At 50.8% G+C, this 21736-nt stretch overlaps 1 protein-coding gene across 8 annotated transcripts in view; it reads right to left on the minus strand.

Moving 5' to 3' along the window:
- Positions 1–21736, minus strand: part of SNX29 (sorting nexin 29) — a 590085-nt gene that overhangs the window by 74417 nt on the left and 493932 nt on the right. For 6 of the 8 annotated variants that reach the window (XM_070568526.1, XM_070568517.1, XM_070568524.1 and 3 more), the window contains one exon: positions 10805–16654. The exons of the other annotated variants lie outside the window; for them this stretch is intronic. In XM_070568526.1, the coding sequence (XP_070424627.1) occupies positions 16525–16654 (130 nt within the window). In that variant the 3' untranslated portion in view covers positions 10805–16524. Of the gene's footprint in view, positions 1–10804; positions 16655–21736 lie in introns of those variants that run through there. 8 annotated transcript variants of the gene reach the window in all.

The raw sequence follows: 21736 nt of genomic DNA on the forward strand, positions 1-21736 counted from the left end.
GGTTTCAGTCCTGGCCTCAGCCCTCACTATCTGGGTGACCTCAGCAAGGCCCCCACCTGTCTGATCACAGGGACTCTGCTGGGCGGACGTGAAGGGATTTGGAGATGATGGCGGTAAAGCACAAGCATGTGCCGGGCACAGTCACTGCTCCGTAACAGAAGCCATTGGCCTCGCCCTAGGCTAAGTTTCTGAAAGGGGTGGGGCAGAGGGCACTCGTCACCCAGGCACTAAAATCCCGACCTCAGTGGCTGCTGCCCCTGAAACTTCAGCGACATCTGACCCAGCCTTGCCATCACGTGCTAGAAAGCCGACAAACCTGAGTGGCAGACGCTTCCCCTCACTCCCCGGGGTCTGGGGCTCTTCCGGCTTTGGTCCTGATGCCCCTTGTTCCACCCTCCATGTAGCCCTGACCCTAGACTCCCTCGTCCGCTTCCCATCGCTCCCTGCATCGGTCCAGCCCATCCAGAGAGTGCTGACTGGACGCCTGCTCTTTGCCGGGTGATTTAACCTGTCTGCTGCACCCGGTGGGTTTCCGGCTTGCCTCTGGCATGCCCTCACCTACAGCCTCCCCTATCACTGGCCGCCCAAGTTCAGGTCCCTGAGACCATCTTCCCCCAGAGTAGGTGGGCATGGGGTGGAGGGTGGAGGTATTGTCTGTGACCACACGGGGAAGAAGTCTTTAATCCAGAGCCTTGTGATGACCGTACAAGGATGCACTGGGGACCCCTTACCCACACAGTGGTCGGACCACCTGGGATCAGAGGCCAGCTCACCCCCATGGCTGAATCTTTCTGGGCTTGATTCTATTTCTGTTAAAGAGAATGATGGTACCTACTGCATGGGGCTGTCGTGAGGGTTAAATGGGACGATGCAAAGAAAGCATTTGCCGGGTGCTGGGCATGGACCATGTGCCTGGAATGTGAATGGAGACCTTGCCCACTGACGAGGCAGTTTAGAGCTGGGGTACGGTGACACGGAATCGGGACGAAAAGGGCTGGAGTCCCTGACCCTCCACCAGCCTTGCTAGCTGTGTCGTCTTGGGCAAGGTGCTTAAACCAACAGAGCCTCGATTTGTTCATCTGTAAAACAGGATTGTTGTGCCCACCTCAGCTATTTGTTGGCAGATTGTATGAAATAATCCATACACGATGCCAAGAACGGTGTCTGGCACATAGTTAGCACCCAAATCTATTACAATTATTGGAGCGAGCTAGATGAATGCCAAGGTCTTTTGACGCCTTGAAGACAGTAAAGCTGGGAGGAAAGAGAGTGTTCGTTTCAAATCTGCAGGCAGACTCGGTTCTTGCTGAATTTTTTCCTACCTCAGATCATGTGCACATGCTGTTCCCTCTTCCTGAAGGCTGTTCCCTTCATTTTTACTAGATCAACTCCTGCTTCCCCTTTGGGTATCAGCTTAAATATTGCCACCTCAGAGAGCTGTTCTCTGTCCTGCTGGCAAAAATCCTCTCTGTGCCGCATCAGGTTAAAGCAAGCACACACTTATGGAGAAGCGTGCCTGGCTCAGGTCTCAGCTGTGTACTAATCCTGCCTCGAACTACAGTTGTCCTGTCCCGGGTCCTGGGGGGCCTCCCACCCAAGGAGCACAGCCTATGGGCATCAAGGCAGCACCTGGCTTTGGGGTGCTGTTCTCCGCCAGGGCACAGCCCTCTGATAAATGGGGCTGCAAGGGGGAGCTCAGGCTCAAGGCCAAATAGGGTCTCCCCACGTCCCCCTGCAAGGCCCCAAGCATCTTACAACCTGGCCCCTGAGCCTGAAGAAGGAATGGAAACACACAGGAACCTTTCCGAGGGCCCCGCTCTGGGAATTGGGGCGCGATGTCTGGGCACATCTGCCCTGTGAGAGGAGGAGGGGAGCGGTGCGCTCCTCCACCCAGTGGCTCCTCTCTGCTGGGCTGGGGAGTCTGAAGTCCCCGATGCAAACATTCTTAGACCCGGCAGCAATGCCACTTACTGCTGTGTAGTTAATTCCCCCCCCCCCCCCCCCCCCCCCGCCTTGGTTTGCTGCTCCATGTGATGATAGTGATCCGCCAGCCTGATAGGGTGTGGTGAGGACAGAATGAGTCATTTCTGCAAAGGACCCGAATCCTGCAGACATTTCAGTGGATGTTAGCCCCTAACACTTCACTTCCGTCAGCACTGCTGTTACCTCTACTGCGCACGTTCTCCAGGGGGGTCCCCAGGTCGGGAGCAGAGGCTGCCCCGGGAGCTTGCTAGAAATGCACATTCTCAGGCTCCATCCAGCCCTCCAGGAGCAGAAGCTGTGGGGGCGGGCCCAGCGGTCTGGGGTGTAACAAGCCCCCGAGGGATGGTATTGGATGCTAAAGTGGGAGGCTCACCCAGGACCCAGACGGAGGGTGGTGAGGTTTTGAGCATCGCTCACGGGAGCCGAGGGCTGACGCCAGCAGGACTGAAGGTGTGAGACCCTATGAAGCCGCTGCACGGAAACATCCCTCCCAGGGGCCAGGAGCAGGGCCCAGGGCTGCCAGGCCTTTGGGGGTCCTGTTCTCACCACCTTTGGTGCCTCTGTCCCCCACAGTAACAGGGAGGACATGGACGTTCCTGAGGCAGACAGTGGCCTCCCTGGACCACAGGCCCAGCTAGTGTCCTGGGTGACAGCTTGTCAGGTGACTCCGGGGGATTACAAATTCAAAAACCTGTGCAAATAGGACTTCCACTGGATTCATCGCTTTGTTCTCTCCCAGAACTCTGATTACATAAAGACAAGGAACACGGAGTGATGGATATCGTGCTTAGGAAGGAGCGAGAGAAAGGAAACAGAACAGGCAGACACGGTGGGCAGATGGATAATGTAGAAGTGAGGACGTTCGCAGAATAACAACGTGGAATGAAGTAAATTCTTCCTCTTTTTTTTTCTCGAAAGGGCACATCTCCGCTGAGCTGTTCATTTCCACATCTCCACAATACCTCGGGCAGAGAGTTGGGAGCAAAGGTGAGGCCCGGACACAGCAGCCCCCCTCCCCCACCTCCAGCATGCTGTGCTCCCATTTATGTCTGCCTTGCAGTGCTGTGTGGCCTTGGGCACATTCCAACACCTCTCTGGGCCTCAGTTTCCTCCTAGAGTTGCTGTGAGGCTCCCAGGAGAGGAAGCATGTGCAGGGGCTTAGCCCAGTGCCTGGCATACAGCAGGTGCTCAATAAATGAGTATAATCGTTGTCATTAGCACCACTGGGAGTCCCGAAACAACAGTCCGTGGGCCCCTGCCTGCCTCAGTCCAGGCCCCAGGCTGGCGCATCATTCATCAAGGCGCACAGAGGCCCAGAAGAACGCACGGCAATGCCTCAATTAAATGAACACACATTTGAAAGAATCCTCAGATCCCAGCTTCTCAAGTGAGGACATGAGGCCCCTTCCTGCCCAGCACTTTCATCATCAAGGACAAGCGTCCATGACAACCCACCTACCCTGCCCCTTCATAGCGGCTTAAGAAGTCCCGTGGAGGAAGGAGTGGGGTGGGAACTGCCACGCTCTGAAGACCTACGACGGACATTACTGCCCATTGTTCCTCCAGAGCGCTGGGCACGGAAGAGGGAATTATGTTCCGCTAGGAAACTCAGGCTCCGGGATGCTCTGAGCTCGTCCACATTCCCCCAGCTGGTGAAAGACAGGAAGAGGAGTCAAACTGGGTCCTTCCCTGGATCCTACCTCCAAACCATGAAAGGACAAGCCTAGCCCGATGGGTCTTTGCAGCCTGAACTCGTCCGTGATGTGTGTCTGCTGAAGAGATGAGAGGCTCAGAGAAGGATGGCAGTGATGCGACCTTTGCATAGTCCGCAGAGGGCCTGGCGCCTCGCTTGTCTGTCACAGCCGCCAGCAGATCAGTGTCCAGGTGTCCCTTCAATGAGTGAGAGGAGAGAGGCTTTGGGGCAGCCAAAGCGTAAGGCCCTACAGCTAGTGAGTGGCAGAGACGAGATGTGAACTCAAGTCCTTGTGGTTCTGAAGCCCTTGCTTTTTTATTTTCAATTTTTTTTTTTTTACTGTGATAAAGTCCACATAACAAAACTTACCATCTTAAGCGTTTTTTTTGAGGAAGATTAGCCCTGAGCTAACTGCTGCCAATCCTCCTCTTTTTGCTGAGGAAGACAGGCCCTGAGCTCACATCCGTGCCCATCTTCCTCTACTTTATATGTGGGATGCCTGCCACAGCATGGTGTGCCAAGCAGTGCCATGTCCACACCCGGGATCCGAACCGGCGAACCCCAGGCCGCTGAAGCTGAACGAGCGAGCTTAACCGCTGCACCACCAGGCCGGCCCCACCATCTTAACCATTTTTGAGTGTATGGTTCAGTGGTATTGAATACATTCACGTTGTTGTGCAACCATCACCTCCATCCATCTCCATTAACTCTTTCATCTTGCGATTAAACCATAACTCCTCGTTCCCCCTCCCCCAGCCCTTGGAAACCACCATTCCACTTTCTGTCTCTACGAATTTGACTACTCTAAGTACCTCAAAAGTGGACTCGTCCAGTCTTTGTCTTTCTGTATTTGGCTTATTTCACTTCGCATAATGTCCTCAAGGTTCGTCCACACTGTAACATATGTCAGAATTTCCTTCCTCTTTAAAGCTGAGTGACATCCACTGTGCGCATATACCACATTGGGCTTATCCCTTCATCTGTCAGTGGGTGCTGGGGTTGCCTCCACATTTTAGTTATCGCAAATAATGCTGCTTTGAACTTGGGTGTACTTATACCTCTTCAAGACCCTGCCATCAGTTCTGTTGGGTATATTCCCAGAAGTGGAATTGCTGGGTCCTATGGTAATTCTTTGTTTCATTTTCTGAGGAACCACCATAGTGGCGGCACCAATTTATAGTCCCAACAAGAGTGCACAAAGGTTCCAATTTCTCCACATCCTCATCAATACTTTGTTCTTTTTGATAGTAGCTACCCTAATGGGTATGAGGTGGTATCTCATTGTAGCTTTGATTTGCTTCTCCCTAGAAGTGATGGTGAGCATCTTTTCATGTCCTTATTGGCCACGTGTATATTTTCATGGGAGAAAAGTCTATTCAAGTCCTTTGCCCATGGTCAAAGAGAGATGATGGGTTTGTTGTTGAGTTTTAGGTGTTCTCTATATTTTCTGAATTTTACCCTCATCAGATATATGATCTGCAAATATTTTCACCCATTCTGTGGGTTACTTTTTTGCTCTGTTGATACTGTCTTGATGTATAGAATTTTTTACTTAAGTCCAATTTGTCTGTTTTTGCTTTTGTTGCCTGTGCCTTTGGTGTTATCTCCAAGAAATCACTGCCAAATTCAATGTCACGAAGGTTTTGCCCTGTTTTCTTCGAAGAGTTTTATAGTTTTAGGTCTTACATTTAGGTCTTTGATTTTTGTAGATGGTGTAAGGTAAGGGTCCAACTCACTCTCGCATATTTAGTTTTCCCACACCATTTGTTGAAAACACATCATTTCCCCACTGAATAGTCTTGGAACCCTTGTCAAAAATCATTTGACCATAACTGTGAGGGTTTATTTCCAGGTCCTCCATTCTGTTCCGTTTGTATGTCTGTCTTTATGCCAGTACCACACTGCTGTGAGGACTGTAGCTTTATAGTAAGTTTTGAAACCAGGAAGGGTGAGTCCTCCAGCTTTGTTCTTATTTTCAAGATTATTTTAGCTATTCAGGTTCCCTTGAGATTCCATATGAATTTCAGGATGGCTTTTTCTAATCCTACAAAAAAAGTCATTGGGATTTTGATAAGGATTGCATTGAATTGGTACGTTGCTTCAGGTAGTATTGACATCTTAACGATATTAAGCCTTCCAATCCATGAACATGGTATGTGTTCCCATTTATTTGTCGTCTTTAATTACTCTCAACAATGTTTTGTAGGTTTCATTGTAAAAGTCTTTCACCTCTTTGGTGAAGTTAATTCCTAAGCATTTTACTCTTTTTGATGCTTTTGTAAGTGGAATTGATTTCATAATTTCCCTTTCAGATTGTTCATTGTTAGTGTATAGAAATGCAACTGACTTTTGTGTGTGGAGTTGGTATCCTGCTACTTATCTGAAATCCTTATATTATCTCTAACAGGTTTCTTGTGGAATCTTTAGGGTTTTCCATATGTAAGTTCCTATCATGTGAACAGAGATAATTTGACTTCTTCCTTTACAATTGGATGCCTTTTCTTTCTTTTTCTTGCCTTAATTGCTCTAGCTAGGACTTCCAGTCCTATGTTGAATAGAAGTGGCAGAAGTGTGGGCATCCTTGTCTTGTTCCTGATCGTAGAGGAAAAACTTTCAGTCTTTCACCATTGAGTATATATGATGTTTGCTGTGGATGTTTCATATATGGCTTTTATTATAGGGAGGTTGTTTCCTTTTTTCCTAGTTTGTTGAGTGTTTTTTTATCATGAAAGGATATTAAATTTTGTCAAATGGTTTTTCTGCATCTTCTAAGGTGTTCAAATTTTTTTTTCCCCTTCATTCTGTTGATGTGGTATATTACATTGCTCAATTTTCATATGTTGAACCATCCTTACGTTTCAGGAATAAATCCCACTTGGTCATGGTATATAAGCCTTTTAATATGCTGCTGAATTGTCTGCTAGTAATTTGTTGAGGAAATGTGCATCAATGTTCATAAGAGATATTGGTCTGTAGATTTCTTTTCTTACAGTGTCTTTGTCTGGCTTTGTATTAGGGCAATGCTGGCCTCATAGAATGAATTAGGAAGTGTTCCCTTCTCTTCAATTTTCTGGAAAAGTTTGAGAATTGGTATTAGTTCTTTTTTTTTTTTAAGATTGACCCTGAGCTAACATCTGTTGCCAATCTTCCATTTTTCTTCTTCTCCCCAAAGCCCTCAGCACATAGTTGTATATTCTAGTTGTAGGTCCTTCTGGTTGTGCTGTGTGGAACGCCGCCTCAGCATGGCTTGATGAGCAGTGCTAGGTGCATGCCCAGGATCTGAACTGGCGAAACCCAGGGCCACCGAAGTGGAGCATGCAAACTTAACGGGGTTAAGTTTAACTTAACTTAACTGGCGGGCCCCAGTATTTGTTCTTTAAATGTTCAACAGAATTCACCAGTGAAGCCATCAGGTCCAGGTCTTTCCTTTGCTGGGAGATTTTTGAGTACTGATTCATTCCCCTTACTAGGTCTAGGTCTGTTCGGATTTTCTATTTCTTTGATTCATTCAGTTTGTAGGCTTTGTGTTTCTAGGAATTTGTCCATTTCATGTAGGTTATCCAATTTGTTGGCATACAATTGTTCACAGCACTCTCCTAATCCTTTTTATTTCTGTAGAATCAGTAACATCCCCATTTTCATTTCTGATTTTAGTAATTTGAGTATTTTCTCTTAGTCTGTCTCACTAAAGGTTTGTTAAATTTTGTTAATCTTTTAAAAGAACCAACTTTGGCGTCCTTAATTTTTTCTATCATTTTTCTATTCTCTATTTTGTTTCTCTCTGCTTTAACTTTTATTATTTTTACCTTCTGCTAACTTAGGGTTTAGTTTCTTCTTCTTTTTCTAGTTCCTTAAGGTATAAGTCTAGGTTGTTGATTTTAGATCTTTGAGTTTTTTAACATAAGCATCTATAGCTATAAATTTCCCCCTTAGCCCTGCTTTTGCTCATCCTATTAAGTATTGGTATGCTGTGTTTCCATTTTCATTTGTCTTAAAGTATGTTCTAATTTCCCTTGTGATTTCTTCTTTCATCCATTGGTTGGTTGAGTGTGTTGTTTAATTTCCATAACAGTTTGTGAATTTTCCAGTTTTCCTTCTGTTATTGATTTCTAACTTCATCCTATTGTGGTTGGAGAAGACACTTTGTATGACATCTCTTTTAAAACCTGTTGAGACTTAACTTGTGGCCCAACAAATGATCTATGCTGGGGAATGTCCCAGTTCCCTCAAGAAGCGTGTTTATGCCACTGTGGGGTGGGGTGTTCTGTGTGTGTCTGTTAAATCTAGTGGGTTTACTGTGTCGTTCGAGTCCTCTGTTCCCTTACTTTTCTCCGTCTGGTGGCTCCATCAATTACTGACGGTGGGGTATTGAAGTCATCAGATAATGCAGAATTGTCTCTTCCTCCTTTCAATTTGGTCAGTTTTTGCTTCCTATGTTTTGATGGTCTAGTGTTAGGTGCGTAAATATTTATAATTGCTATGTCTTCTTGTTGTATTGAATCTTTTATTAACATATAATGTCTATGTCTCTTGTAACCTTTTTAGATCTAAAGTCGAACCTGTCTGATATTGGTATAGCCACTCCTGCTCTCTCTAGGTTACTGTTGGCCTGGAATGTCTTTTTCCGTGCTTTCACCTTCAATCTGTGTCTTTGGACCTAAAGTGAGTCTCCTGTGGAGAGAATATATTTGGGTCATGTGTTTTTTATCCATTCTATCAATCTCTGTCTTGACTGGAGAGTTTAATCCATTTACATTTAAAGTAATTACTGATAAGGAGGGACTTTTGTCATTTGCTCTTTGTTTTCTATATGCCTTAGAGCTCTTCTGCTTAACCTCATTTCCTGCATTCCTGTCGTCTTTTGTGTTTAGCTGATTTTTTTTTCATAGTGAAATGTTTACATTCCTTTCTCATTTCCTTTTGTGTATATTCTATACCTATTTTTTTTTGTGGTTACCGTGGGGGTTACATTTAGCACCCAAAGTTATATAACACTCTGATTTGACTTTACAGCAGCTTAACTTCAGTAACATCCCCAAACCCTGCCCCTTCACAGCTATGACCCCACTCCTCTCAGCTGTTGATGTTACAAAATTATATCTTTATACATTGTGTGCCCCCAAACAAAAACTAATAATTCTTTTCAATGCATTAGTCTTTTCAATTATGTAGAAAACAAAATGTGGAGTTACAAACCAAAGTTACAATAATACTAGCTTTTACAGTAGTTTCTTAGTTGGGCTTGACTAGGCCTGGGTTTTTGCCAAGCAAGTAAGAAAGAGGAGCGAGAGGGTCAAGGACGTCTGGAAGGGAGCGGTGGTCGCCGTGGCTCATGGAACCAATGCTGGGAAAGGGGGGGCTTGGCAAGAATATGTGAGGAGGACAGGGTCTTTACAGATGGCAGCTTGCAAGTCTTGAAGAATTTGAAGAGTTGTTGCAGTGGGGACACTAGAACAATGGGCTGCGAGGACAGCGTGATCAGAGCGGGAAATCTGCAGTCAGGATCCCACAGGTGGCATGCCTGCTGCTGCTTCTGCACTAGCCTAGAAGGGGCACGAGAGGCACAGAGGAAAAGCCTCTGAGGAGGGAGAAGCGAGACATGGGGAGTCAGCCCGAGTGGGGTGGGAGGAGGCTGGGAGCGGGGTGCTGATCACCACGAGTGAGGAGAGGCAGCTCAGAGGTCAGTGGATGGGGCCAAGCCTAGGAAGGTTGTTCGAGGTAGATGGCATGAGCTTCAAAGGAATTGATGTTTTTAAGGAGGCAAAGTGGTTTGAAATAGGGAAATGGAGAATTAGGAGGAATATTGGATTGAAGGAGTAGGCAGAGGAAAGACAGCGTCTACTTGGAGGAGCTCAAGGGAACACAGTCCTTGGGAGATAGCCGTGCGATGGCCGGGAAGCTGAGAGACCTCGCCGAGAAGAGGTTGAGGATATCGGGGAGTTTGTTCAATACATATTAGAGGTGAGGAGGGGAGACTGGGACAGACCAGAGTGTGTGGCCAAGACAGTCCGGGCTGTGCGCACCATGGAAACCATCCCCAGCCTCTCCTCTACCTGGGAGCAGGGGGCGCTCAGGCCAGCACCCCAGCTGCTTCGTTTTTTCCTCTGCTTCAGCCGGCAGGGCCTCCCACAGCACTGGGCTCGGGGTCTGCGGTGCACCCTCCGTGGGCCCGGGTCGGAATCTACTGGGAATCTGACGGTAGGAGTGGACCTCAGCCTGGGCTCTCTGCCATGCTGAGACCTTCCCTCCTCCTCAGTCATCATCCTTAGGTCAAAAGGTAAAGTACTTTGCTATACGGTATGGATTTTTAAACCAATGTAATTTTGGGGGGGTGGGGGGAGATGACAGTGTAGCATTTCTTTCTCCTTCAGGTCACAGCTTAAGCGTCACTTCTGCCAAGAGGACCCCTTGGCCTAGCCTGATTCTCAACGGAGACCACCCCTCATTTGGGGACATGTGGCCCTGTCTGGAGTCATTTCTGGTTGTCCCACTGAAAGGGTTCTCCTGGCCCCTAGTGGGCAGAGCCTCCCACAGGAGCAGCATGACCCAGCCCCGGGGTCAGCAGTGGCGAGGGCCAGGCCCCCCTGCCTACACTGCTTACAGTGGATCCCAGCCCATTACTCTCTCTCTGGGCCCTGCTTACTCCTTTGGGGCACTTACATGCAGATACTCTAAGTATCTGGATGGCTGACTTTAAAAAAAAAAAAACCTTTTTATTGTCCATCTGCCTCACCTGGAACGTGAGTCAAAGATGGCAGGGGTTTTTTCTGTCTTGTTCACTCCCACATGCCCAGCTCCTGGCATGAGGCCTGGTATACAGTAGGTGCTCAATAGCTATCTGTTTGAGTGAATGAATAGGAGCCTGTCATGAGGGGTTTTTTTCTGTATGGATTTTTGATTCTGCATCTCCAAATTATACAGATCTGCCTAACAACTCAAAATGGGATTTTGTTCCACTTCAATTCAAATAAAATCGATGTCGGCCCAATCAAATTCTCTTGTCCAGGATATAAGGGGAAATGGCGAAAGACCTTTCCGGAAGCTTTTATAACGTGAGCATTGAAAGTTCACCCCATCCCCAGCTGTGGCTGAAGAACTGAGACAAAGAGAAACCATGACCTGAGGATCTACTTTATAAAATGTCACCATTTTTATTTTGTCATTGTAAAGAGGTGTATCGCAACCAGAGTGTAACAAAATTACCACAGCTTATTCCAAAAGAAAAGTTTAATACAAGAGATTTTAGAAAATTAAACACATTTGTTTAAAAATCCTATCATGTAAACCTTAACGTAAGAGGGTAGTTAGGATAATACTACTCGTTTCAGAGCGACCCTGCAGACTCTAGGCCTCGTCATATAAGATAGTAGACTCTCGTCGCCTTGTCACCCCTGCTAGATGGCTCCTTGGGACCTAATCGCGGTGACCGGCAGGCCGACGGCCTCTGCGCTGGGATCAGCTCGGCTCCTGTTCAAGACCCCCTCCTCCAGAAGTCACTATCTGATGGGTTAAGCAAAGTGTTCTACCACGTGGCTACGCCAGGGCTGTGAGGCTAAGGCTACAGAGGTAAAGACATTCCTTCCAGGATAAATCCTAGATGATAATAAATCCTAATCAGCTCTCCCAGCCCCTTCCCTCCTGGAAATGCATGATCTCTGTTCTCCAGGCCATTCTGGAGCGGAGGGCAGCTCTGGCTGCAAATGTGCAACCCGCCATTTTGTACCCTTCCGCGGCCTCAATCCCGATTTTTGCAAGGGCATCCCCTGTACCATCTACACCGATGGTGAAAGGAACCGTCAAAGGTGCGTGGCCTCTCCCCTCGCAGTTCATGGAGGCAGGAAGGAGCCCTGATCGGATTCGAGTGGGCGGGGGGGGGGGGGAGATGGTGGTCTGGGCAGGCCGGCTAGTGGGTTTCCATTTGTGATGGGGAAACGTTCATGGGCCATTAGCTGAACCCCTGGACCTCAAAACACTAATGAATCCAGCATGTCCTGCTAGTGGGATGCTCATCCATGCTACAGGCTCAACGATCTTCTTGAAAAATCAGATTATTTTTTTACTTCTCTAAAGAAACTGATTGGGTAGGTAAGGAAGCCCACTCAACGTGGTGGTTAGGATTTAAAGCCAAAAGTAAGGGCTCCTTGACAGAATTTAGAGCTGCCAAGGTCAGGCCCATCTCTGGCGATGCTCGTGGCTGACGGGCAGGTGAGAAAGCCCCGTGATGAAGAGATGAGGTGCATGTCGGTACCTGCGGCATGAGCAGGCAGCTGCTTTGCTCTGAGCACCGAGATCGTCAGTGCTCCACCCTCATTCCTATTGATCCAGGAGCTGAAGATTTATTTTAGAAACATAATCAAGACCACATGTTACGGAAACATGAAAATGAACTTTTTGGCATGGAAATGTTAGATAAAATATACAGCGCTACAATTGTGCGAAATTAGCACAGAAGCCAATCTGAACAGCAAATATTTAATGTTAGCTTTAATGAAACAATGCACAATATTTTGAAAAATGATGTTTGCAAAAGACCTTGCTCAGAAGCAGATGCCTGCCTGCTGGAAGCGCCCTCTGCCTACCAAGTCCCGGCCTGCAGGCTGGGGAGGACGTCTAGCGTGGGCACTGTCCGGAGGGAAAGACCCAGGAAAGGCAAGACCATTGCTGCCTCGGGGTTGAAGCTCAAGCACGAGGTGCGCCCCTCGGCCTGATGCTCCCAGGCAGGGGCAGGTGGGGCCCTCGGCAGGGTCGTCCTCAGGCAGGTCCTGGGGGATACCCTCCCCAGCTCCAGGCTGAAAAGCCAGCCTGTTCTTCTCCAAGAGTTACACACTGAGGCAAGAAGACGCTTCTGGAATGGAGTGCCTCACTGTGCATGACAAAGGCCAGGCAGAGGGATGAAGGGTGGATTCTGGAGCTGCCTGGGAAGGAGGGTGCCTGCTGGGACCCCAGAGCACAGGGCCTGGTCTCCACGTGAGGGGGCCAGCTGACATCTCTGGGCTGTACCCCCATGTGAAGGTGAGCAGGTGGGGTGGGGGCTGAGGCCTGGAACCCTGTGACCTGCTTCTCAGGTGGGCAAATTGTACCGTGCAGAACCAAGAGAAAAAAGGAGGCCACTGGCTTGCCCTGCCACAGAGCCCAGCTTCAGGGTGTTAGGAAATAAGTGGTGTGGCTTTTGATCAACTGGGCTGGGGGGTCTTCATTCCTCTTTCCTGACAATGGGCCGGAAACCTGGGGATTAATGATGGGGCCTGCAGGGCCTGTTGCCTCTGGTGTTAGCTATAGCTGTTATCAATCCTATGGCTGTAAACAGCTTTGATTGCCTCTCTTTTTTAAAGGGACAACACACAACCTGTCACCATGGGAGAATTTCAGCGGTTATCAAAGAACTCATCTTAATAAGCTCTGCACACGGAGCAGAGCCAAGCGCCGTCATCAGACCTGTCCACAAACCCTAGCCCAGCTCCCTCTCCTCTGTTCCTGCCTCTAGCGAGGTCTCACAAGATGGCGTGTGCCTTTATGACTCAATCAGCTGCTCCCTTTGTAAGCAGGAAGCCCCTGCACGTGCCTGGTTACTGGGTGTTAAAGGCTGTCTTCACCGCAGCCCCGCTCTCCACTCTCCGTGATTGCTCACGGTAGCGCGCGCGGCGTGTGCCCAGGAATGGGATTTTCAGGAGCTGGAGCCAGAACTCCGGGCTGACTGCAGGAGCGGCTGGGAGGGCCCACTTCCAGGTGAGGCGTACACCAGCCTTGGACCGCCCTTCCTGGGAGCTCTCCTTTTTCCCTTTAAAGGAAAAGCATCTCTACCCAGCCCTCGTTTTCCTGGGTTTGGTTTCATCTGGGGGAAAAGAAGGAAGAAAGAAATGAGATGATGGCAGAGTGGGACCCTGCTGATGCTCTGTCCTGTTCTTGCTCCGGCAGGCCGTGAGCGGACAGCCTGCCTCTGTTGAGTGGCCTGAGATGGCCTCTTCCAGTACGGGTGTGGTCCTGGAGGCGCAAGGCCCTCGAGCGAGAGCCAGCCCCTTGGTTTCTCTCTGAAGGTGGAGTGCTTCCGTTCCCAGGTGCCAGCTTCGGAGGCAACAAAGAAGTGACTCTAAGGGTCTCTCCGCAGGGTTCTTTGCCTCTGGTGGGTCATGGGGGCCTGAGTGGGGACTCTGGAGGGAGGAGGACTGCCAGCCCTCTGAATTAGATCCGAGTGGAAAGGCAGATGATGACACGTCCTCAGGGGGTGACGTTTTGTGCACCAAATCTCAGCCTGGACCTCCCTGGGCCTGGGCGCTTTGTTCTCTTTTTCCAGGAAGTCTGCCCCAGCTACCAGAGAGCAGGGCAGGAGTATTTTAAGCAGCTGGATGGACTCCATCATTATAGAACATTCTACGTGATTCCAAAGTTAAGGCTTTGAGGAGTTGCCGTAATGTGCATGTCACGAGCGTATCTAACATCAGGGGGGTCGTCTCTTCATTCTGAAGATGATTCCAGGGTTTCTGCATGATCACAAAAAAAGGGAGTGCAAACAGCAACAGTCCTGATGGCTCCCATGTAGCACCCAGGAACGTGCCTTTCCAATCCACATTTGGGGAGAGCAGGACAAGTTTTCCATGAATAATTGGGCAGAGTTTCGCCTTTTTAAACAGGCTGAGTGCGTCCCTGGTTTTCTGAGCATCAGGCTGCTGTAGCTCTGGGTGCCATTTTCTTTGCTCTGTTTTTTTAACTCCGCGTGCAGAATGTCAAGGAAGCTTCCTGGTGGGGTGGTTGGAGAAGGCCAGGCCAGATTCACCCTCAGATGTGGTCAGGGGCCAGAAAAGCCTGGCTCATTGGACCCCTTGCCCCCCACCCCGGGGGCACATGGGAGGTGGGTGGTCCCATCCTGCATCTGATATAAACAAAGAGGAGACATCTCGGGTGCAGCTGCTGCTCTGGGGACGGACGGTGCTGGGCAGTCTGTCGGCTGCATCCCAGACCTCCTTCGAAATGACTGATGTGGAGTAAACCAAACCGGGGAGGCGGGACCCAGGCAGCTGGAGCTTTCAGGCGGTCCCTGATGATGGAGTCGAGGAGGACTGTGTGTCAAAAGCCGCCAGCCACGGTGGCCCAGTTGGCACTGTGGGACTTGGAATTCAGACAGAGCGGACATGTGGCCCCGCTGCCCTTCTGCGACACAGTGTCTCTCAGGTCCTCTAAAGCCCCCTAGCTGCCAGCAGAGCCCCCGGCCACACACAGCCCTGCTTCCATCTGCGGAGGACAGCTGGCTGGCTCTGCTCACCTGGCCGAATGTTCTCTCAGCAGCTCTGCAGGCCGCCTCTGTGTCTGTGCAGAGCTGTGCGTAAATTAAGTTTTTTTCTGGCCAATAGGGGAACACACAGCAGACACGTTCCAGGTGGTTCTTTCCAGAGTTTTCCTCTACATAGGGAGTGCTCACCAAGTTTTAGGCTGAGTTGAAACCGTTCCAGGAAGAGACACGGGTAGACTTCCACTGCCCATCTTCCACGCACACTTAGAGCATCAAACTCCCCGACATCTCTGTCTTCCTCAGCTCAGACTTATTCTTGCATAGGCTATTTCACAACCTCCTGTCTAGTTTCTTAATGATTCCCCCAGAAAATGCGAACTCTCCCTAACTATACTCAGCAGCTAAGGATGGCTCTGCCGGGGGGTGGGGGGTGGGAGACAATTTCATGATTCTGGATGTTAAAACTGGCTGAACGGCTCTGGTCCCACGAGGCGGTCTGACGTGAGAGCACTGGGGCAGGATCCCAGGGTGGCTATCTTCATCCTGCTTCTGCCTTCCCCGGGGCCTGCTCGGAGATGAGGAACGGAGGCGTCAATCTTGGGGGGCACAGGGTCCTGCTCCCAATGAAAGCATGTTGGTGGGCAGAGGGTGTACTGCAAACCTGGGCCTTTCGGGGACGATCATGATCTGTTCAGAGTGGACGCTGTCCGAGTTTGCAGAGAGCCACGCTGGGCTCCATGAGGCCTGGAGCCAGGATGAAAGCCTGACCGCCTGCAGAGCCTCTGCAGTGGCTCCAGAGCCGGGTCCTCCTCTCAACGGTGAGGCTCTTGGCTCGTGAGGCCAAGGCCACCACTTCCTGGACAGCCCAGGGCTCTCCAACACGGGTTACCAGGTTGGCCCGGATGGCTGAGGTCCCACCAAGCCTGACAAGCTGCATTTGGGCCTGGGTGACCTCAGGTTTCCTGCATGGACTGGTCCTTCTAGAAGCCAACCATGGGGAGGTAGGGGAGGGTCTCCCAGAACCACAGTTCAGCATTACGCATGGCTCCTTCACGTGAAGGCCACTGGACTGCCTCCCTGGGGGAGTGATGCCACAGAGCTCCTGCTGGCCACGGTGGTGATGAGCAGGATGTCTAATGACCACTGGTGGAGAATGAAATGGAAAAGAATGAGCGCCCCACCCCCACCCACATGTCTGTAGGTTGTAGCAGGCAATTACATTAAAAAGAAAAAAGAGGGTAACAGTCATTCTAATTCCCATGTGGGAAAGAGTCAAGAGGTGGTTTCTGAGGGAACCTTCTGACCAAATGGAGCATCGAAGCTGTGCATCTCACCCGGGGCTCTGAGCCTGACCCGCACCCACCCCTGGCTGCCGAAGGCAGACCCTGGGAGAGCAGTGCCTGAGTCTGTCCGGTGTGGAGCCACCTTGCTCTCTCAGACCGATAGTTTAATGAGGGTGTCATGTGACCGGCAGGGAAGGTGTGCTCTCCGGGGTTCACCAAGTGGATGTGGTTGTCACTCCAAGGTGTAAGTGGCCAGCTGCCATGGCCAGGTCCGACGCAGAGGGGCCAGGGTGGAGGCAGCTGGCATGGCACATAGGTCTGAGTCTGGGATTCTGTCGAGGTCAGAGGTCACCGCTCTGGGGCTCCACGTTGCGCGTCTCCCTGGGGTGACTGCGGGACAGCTTGGGGAAGCGGGAAGCCACTTTGGGCCGGCTGTTCTTGTTCAGTGGCTCTCCAGGAGGGGTAATGTCACTGCAAGACAGAGCAGGGGAGAATCTGATTAAGTCAGGGGGTCCAGATGGAAAGGGCTACAGGCAGGGAGGTGAGCCGGCTGGGAGAACGCCAGGAGGGGGCTCAGAGGGGACAGCTACTGCCCAGCTTTGACGGGTGAGTGCAGCACGGAGAAATGGGACATCCACCATCTTTCAAAAGCACCCGAGCATAGCCGTAGGCCCAAGCTAGCTTGTGGGGCCACGAGTGCTGGACCCAACTATAAGGCTATGAAACCAGTCATGGTTTTCTTCCCCCCATTTTCATTGATCTCCCAGCAAGGGCGCATTTTAAAGTCAAAGAAAAGTACTTTGGAGAACATTGCATTTAAGGTCATAAGAGCTGTGTAGCACAAATGCAAGATAGGGGTTTCCTGTGGAAGTCATCCCAAGAGAACCATCAAGATGTATGCCAACATCTCATCATAAGAATGTTCATCACAGTGCTGTACGAAAGAGCCACAGAAAGGAAACAACTTGCGAGTCTAACTGGGGGGGATTCCTCACAGTGGTTATAGAACATCCACATGACAGGAGCCGTGAAAGCCAGCGACGCAGGTGAGCATTACTGCCTGGTGAAGACACAGCAGAGAGGGTAGGACTCCCCCCCCCCCCCCCCCATTTATCGAAACCTAGAAGGGTATGTTCACTCGTATGCACCCACGTGTTCCAGGCACTAGGGACAAAACAGCAAAACAAACTCTCCCGGGGCCCATGGAGAGTCATAGTGCACAGAGAGTTCAGGAATGGGACATTCTCAAGATTCAGGGTGCAAAGGCTGCCAGAGCCTCACTGGGCATCAAGCCTGAGGCTGTGGCTAGAAGAGTGGAGGAAGCGCGCGAGGGGCTTTGGGGCCACGGGGCAGCCTGGGAGAAGGGCGCTCGCTGGAGGGCTCTCAGCCGGGGAGACCACGGTCTGGCCGCATTTTGTGAGCCCTGCCTGCCGTACGGAGAGTGGACTGGAGGGGCCAGTGCTCTGGGCCCAGGGAGCATGCACAGATGCCTGGACCGTGGTTGTGACTGCAGAGGCAGTGACCTTCGTCTTATGGCTGCTGGAACAAATCACCATGCCCTTAGTGGCTTAGTACAACAGAAGTAGACTGCCTTGAAGTTCTGGGGGTCAAAATGCGTCCACTGGGGCTCAAGTCAAGGTGTTGGCAGGGCCGGCTGCTCTGGAAGGCTCTTCCCCAGCTTCGAGAGGCTGTCTCCATTCCTTGGCTTGCAGCCCCTTCCTCCATCTTCAAAGCCAGCAATGTAGCATCTTCAAATCTCTCTCTCTTACAAGGACCCTTGTGACCACACTGGGCCCACTGGGATAATCTCCCTTTTTCGAGATCCTTAACTTCCTCACACCTGCAGACTCCCCTTTGCCATGGAAGGGGACACCTTCAAAGGTTCCAGGGTTTAGGCCGTGGACATTTTGGGGGGGTCCTTACTCTGTCTACCACAGACTGAGACTTGAATAGGAAGTAGAACCAACAAGACTTGGTAACTGAACGATAATTATCTCTAAATGGTGAGACTACAGCTGGCAGAAAATATAAAGGGGAAATAAGAAAAAATTTCTACCGTAAATATCTCCCTGGTTGAAAATGCTTTTAAAAATCAAACCTGACAAAGATTAAAGCTAGTTCTCGTGTTCTGAATGTCACTGTGGCATCAGGCTCAGTGCCAGGGCCCTTCCGGACTCTGACAGCACCCGTCTACAGCTGGGCGTGTAGGCTGGGGCCACCACGGCCACCCAGCGCGTGAGTGGCAGACCCAGGCTTGTCCACAGCCGGCTGTCCCGAGCCCGGTCTGGATGAGTTAGGGAATGAGCCAAGTTCAAAGAGAAATGCTCCCCTCCGAGGGGTCCCTGGATAGCCCCCTTCCTCCCCTCATCTCAGGAGTGGCTCCACTTACCGTGATCGATCATCATGCCTTTGCAGGGACGCGGCCACTGGGCTGCGCAGGGAGAGGTCCCTTGTTTCGAGTTCAGGGCGACATCTCAATAAGATAATAAAATGAAAAATTCCTTTACTTATTGCCTTCTCCCTTGGGAGTGAGGGTGCACTCTGCCGTGTGCACGGAGGGAAAGGGAACCCGGGACCCTGAACAGAGCCGGGGCTGCTCCTAGTCGTTTCTGGGCCGCTCTGCCTGCTTCACTGCGAGGCCCTCCTTCAGAACGGCGTTGGGCCGTGGGCCCGAAGCAGACACGTCCCTCTCTTCTGTCGAAACGCCAGCAGTGCCAACAGCCTTTGTCACTGACTCCCCCTTAGAGGATGGGTAGGAGATGCTGGAAAGAATCTTTGCTCTCACGGTGCAGGCGGACTTGGAGGTAAATGTCATTTTAAAGCAACGCCCTCACCGACTGCCTCCCCTCACCCTGGTCAGGATGCAGGGTCCCACTGGCCGCCCCTAAGCCTATGGCTGCTGCCATCACTGCGTATGACATTCGAGGCCAGGATGACCAGAGGCTGTTGGGCCCGGGAGGTTAGTGGCTCTTAGAGGGCGAGCTCAAGTCAGCAGGGCCAGGATGCGCCTCCTTCGTTTTGCTCATCAAACAGCACCTACCAGGTGGAGAGGCAGCGAGCTTGGGGTTTAGGACTGGGGCTCCAAGCCAGGATGCCCCGTTCAGTCCTGGTCCTGCCACCGTGCTGTGCCCCTTGCTGTCTCTGAGCCTCATTTCCTCATCTGCATGGGCGGACAATGCTCAAATGCCCTCACAGTGCTGTGCTCAGGACTCAGGAGCCAACCCCATGGAGAGCCACTAACCAGCTGCATTTCTTTAGGCGAGCCCTCTGTGACCCTTGGCTTCCAGGATAGAATAAAGGCAGGGTTGTTTTGAGCGTTATGTGGATAAAGTGCCTAGAACAATGGCTGGCTAGAATAACCACTCAAAAAAAATGTGAGCTATGTTGCCTGACATCATGCTAGGTATTGAGGGGTACAGGGGTTAATATGAGTTTGAGGATCCCACAGGGCAGACGATTACAGTGAAGTATGGGGGGTGCCCTGATGGGGTAAACACCAGGTGTTCTGAGCAGGGAGCCAGATTTGGTCATCAGGGTGGTCAGGGAGGGCTTCCTGCAGGAGGAGGAGACATGAAGGCTGAGCAGGAGTAAGTTGGATAGTTGGCTGTGAAAAGGGCCACATAGATTTGAAGACCAGCAAGTGTGAAGGCAGAGGGCCCTGTGGTGGAACTGGTGGCCTTGGAGCCTAGCAGACGTGACCCAGCTATGTCACCTTCCTAGTAGGCAGCATTTACCTTGGGGGTGTAGTGAGAAGTCAGTGAGATGATGTCTGTCAAATGCCCCTGCCTGGCACCTGGGGACTCTGTGAGAGGCGCTGCTGTGGCTGAGGTGAGTGCAGGTGGAACACCAGGGGCTTGGTGACAGTCCCTCAGAGCTGGAGCCGGCTTGGGTGTGCCAGGGTCAGGGACAGCTTCATCCTAAAGGCCACGGTGAGCTGTGGCAGTGAGCTGAGCCGTACTGGTGGTTGGGAGGACGTGCTGGGTGGGACTGGGGCCAAGGCTGCGGCAGTAATCCCTGTAAACCCAGGAGGGCGGCAGGTGGAGGCCACTGGGGATGAGGTTAGCTGGGGACAAGCCGAGCGGACGATGTCTGTAGCAGATCCAGCTGGAGCAGGAGGCTCCAGTCATTTGGATGGGGGAACGGATGCAAAGGCAGCCGGGTCAGCAGGTCTGGGTGCGCTGAAGAGCTCAGCTGGGAGTGACTGGCTTCTCTGTATGGCTGAACCACACAAAACTGTTATTTTTGCAGGTCAGAAACCATCTCGTTTCAGAGGCCTGCTGGCCATTTGCATGTCGTCTTTGGAGAGTGTCTATTCAAGACCTCAGTCCATTTTTTAATAGGAGAAATGCAAATCAAAACCATGATGAGACAGCACCTCCCACCTGTCAGGATGGCTGTTATCAAAAAACCCAGACACCCAGTGCTGGCGAGGAAGGGAAGAGCTTGGAGGCCATGCACGCTGTTGGTGGGAATGTAAAATGCCACAGCCGTTACGGAAAATAGTATGAAGGTTCCTCAAAAATGGAACTACCTGAAGATCTAGCCATCCCACTTCTGGCTACTTGTCCAAAAGAACTGAAATGAGGATCTGGAAGGGCGATCAGCAGCACTATTTCCAACAGACAAGTTGTGGAAATAACCTAAATCTTCAGGGATGGGTAAAGAAATATGGTATATACATACAGTGGAATACTGTTCAGCCTTAAAAAAGAAGGAAATTCTGACACAAGTGACAACATGGATGAACGGTGAGGACATTATGCTAAGTGAATTAAACCAGTAATGGAAGGGCAAATATTGGATGATTCCACTTATGTGAGGTATCTAAAATAGTCACACGCGTAGGATCAAAGACTGGAATGAAGATGGTTAGAGGCTGAGGGGAGGTGGGGTGGGGAGTTAGCAATCACCAGATAGAATGTTTCAGGTGAATAAGTCCTGCAGATCTGCACAACATTGTTCCCACGGTCAACGACACGGTAGGATGCACTTAACATGTGTTCAGAGGACAGAGGTAGGTTAAACAAATTAAGGAGTATAATATTGGCAATTTTGTACAGTTTAATAGTGGAATCTGAAGGCACGCCATTGGGGGTATGCGTCAACTGGGAGGAGAAGGGGCTGCGGTGGATGGAGAGAGGCGTGGGGCCTGCTCTGATAGGGAGCAGACCTGGGATGTTCCCTGGGCCTTCCTGCTAGGAGGGAGTGGGGCCCAGGCCATGTGTGCCCCAGGGCTGTGCACGGCAGTGTCCAGGGAAGCGGGAAGGCCTCCCATTGACGAGGACAGGCTTAAATAAGGGCCACTGACTTTTCCGTGAGCCAAGGCTCACTCGAGCCCCTGCTGCAGCCGCAGCCTCCTGTTCCCTCCCACATCTGTGTCCTCAGGATGGAGCGCTCACCTCTCTCAGCCCTCGTTAGCTGCCCACTCCCTGCCTAGAGCGCCAGAGCGACCTAAGGAGGGACAGTGCCGTTTCTCACCCGGCCCCGTTGAGAGAAACCAGGCCATTGAGAAACAAGTTCAGTCTCTTTTCCAGCATGTCTGTGTTTTTATGA

This window comes from Equus przewalskii, chromosome 12, assembly GCF_037783145.1.
Source record: "Equus przewalskii isolate Varuska chromosome 12, EquPr2, whole genome shotgun sequence".
Classification (NCBI taxonomy): domain Eukaryota; kingdom Metazoa; phylum Chordata; class Mammalia; order Perissodactyla; family Equidae; genus Equus; species Equus przewalskii.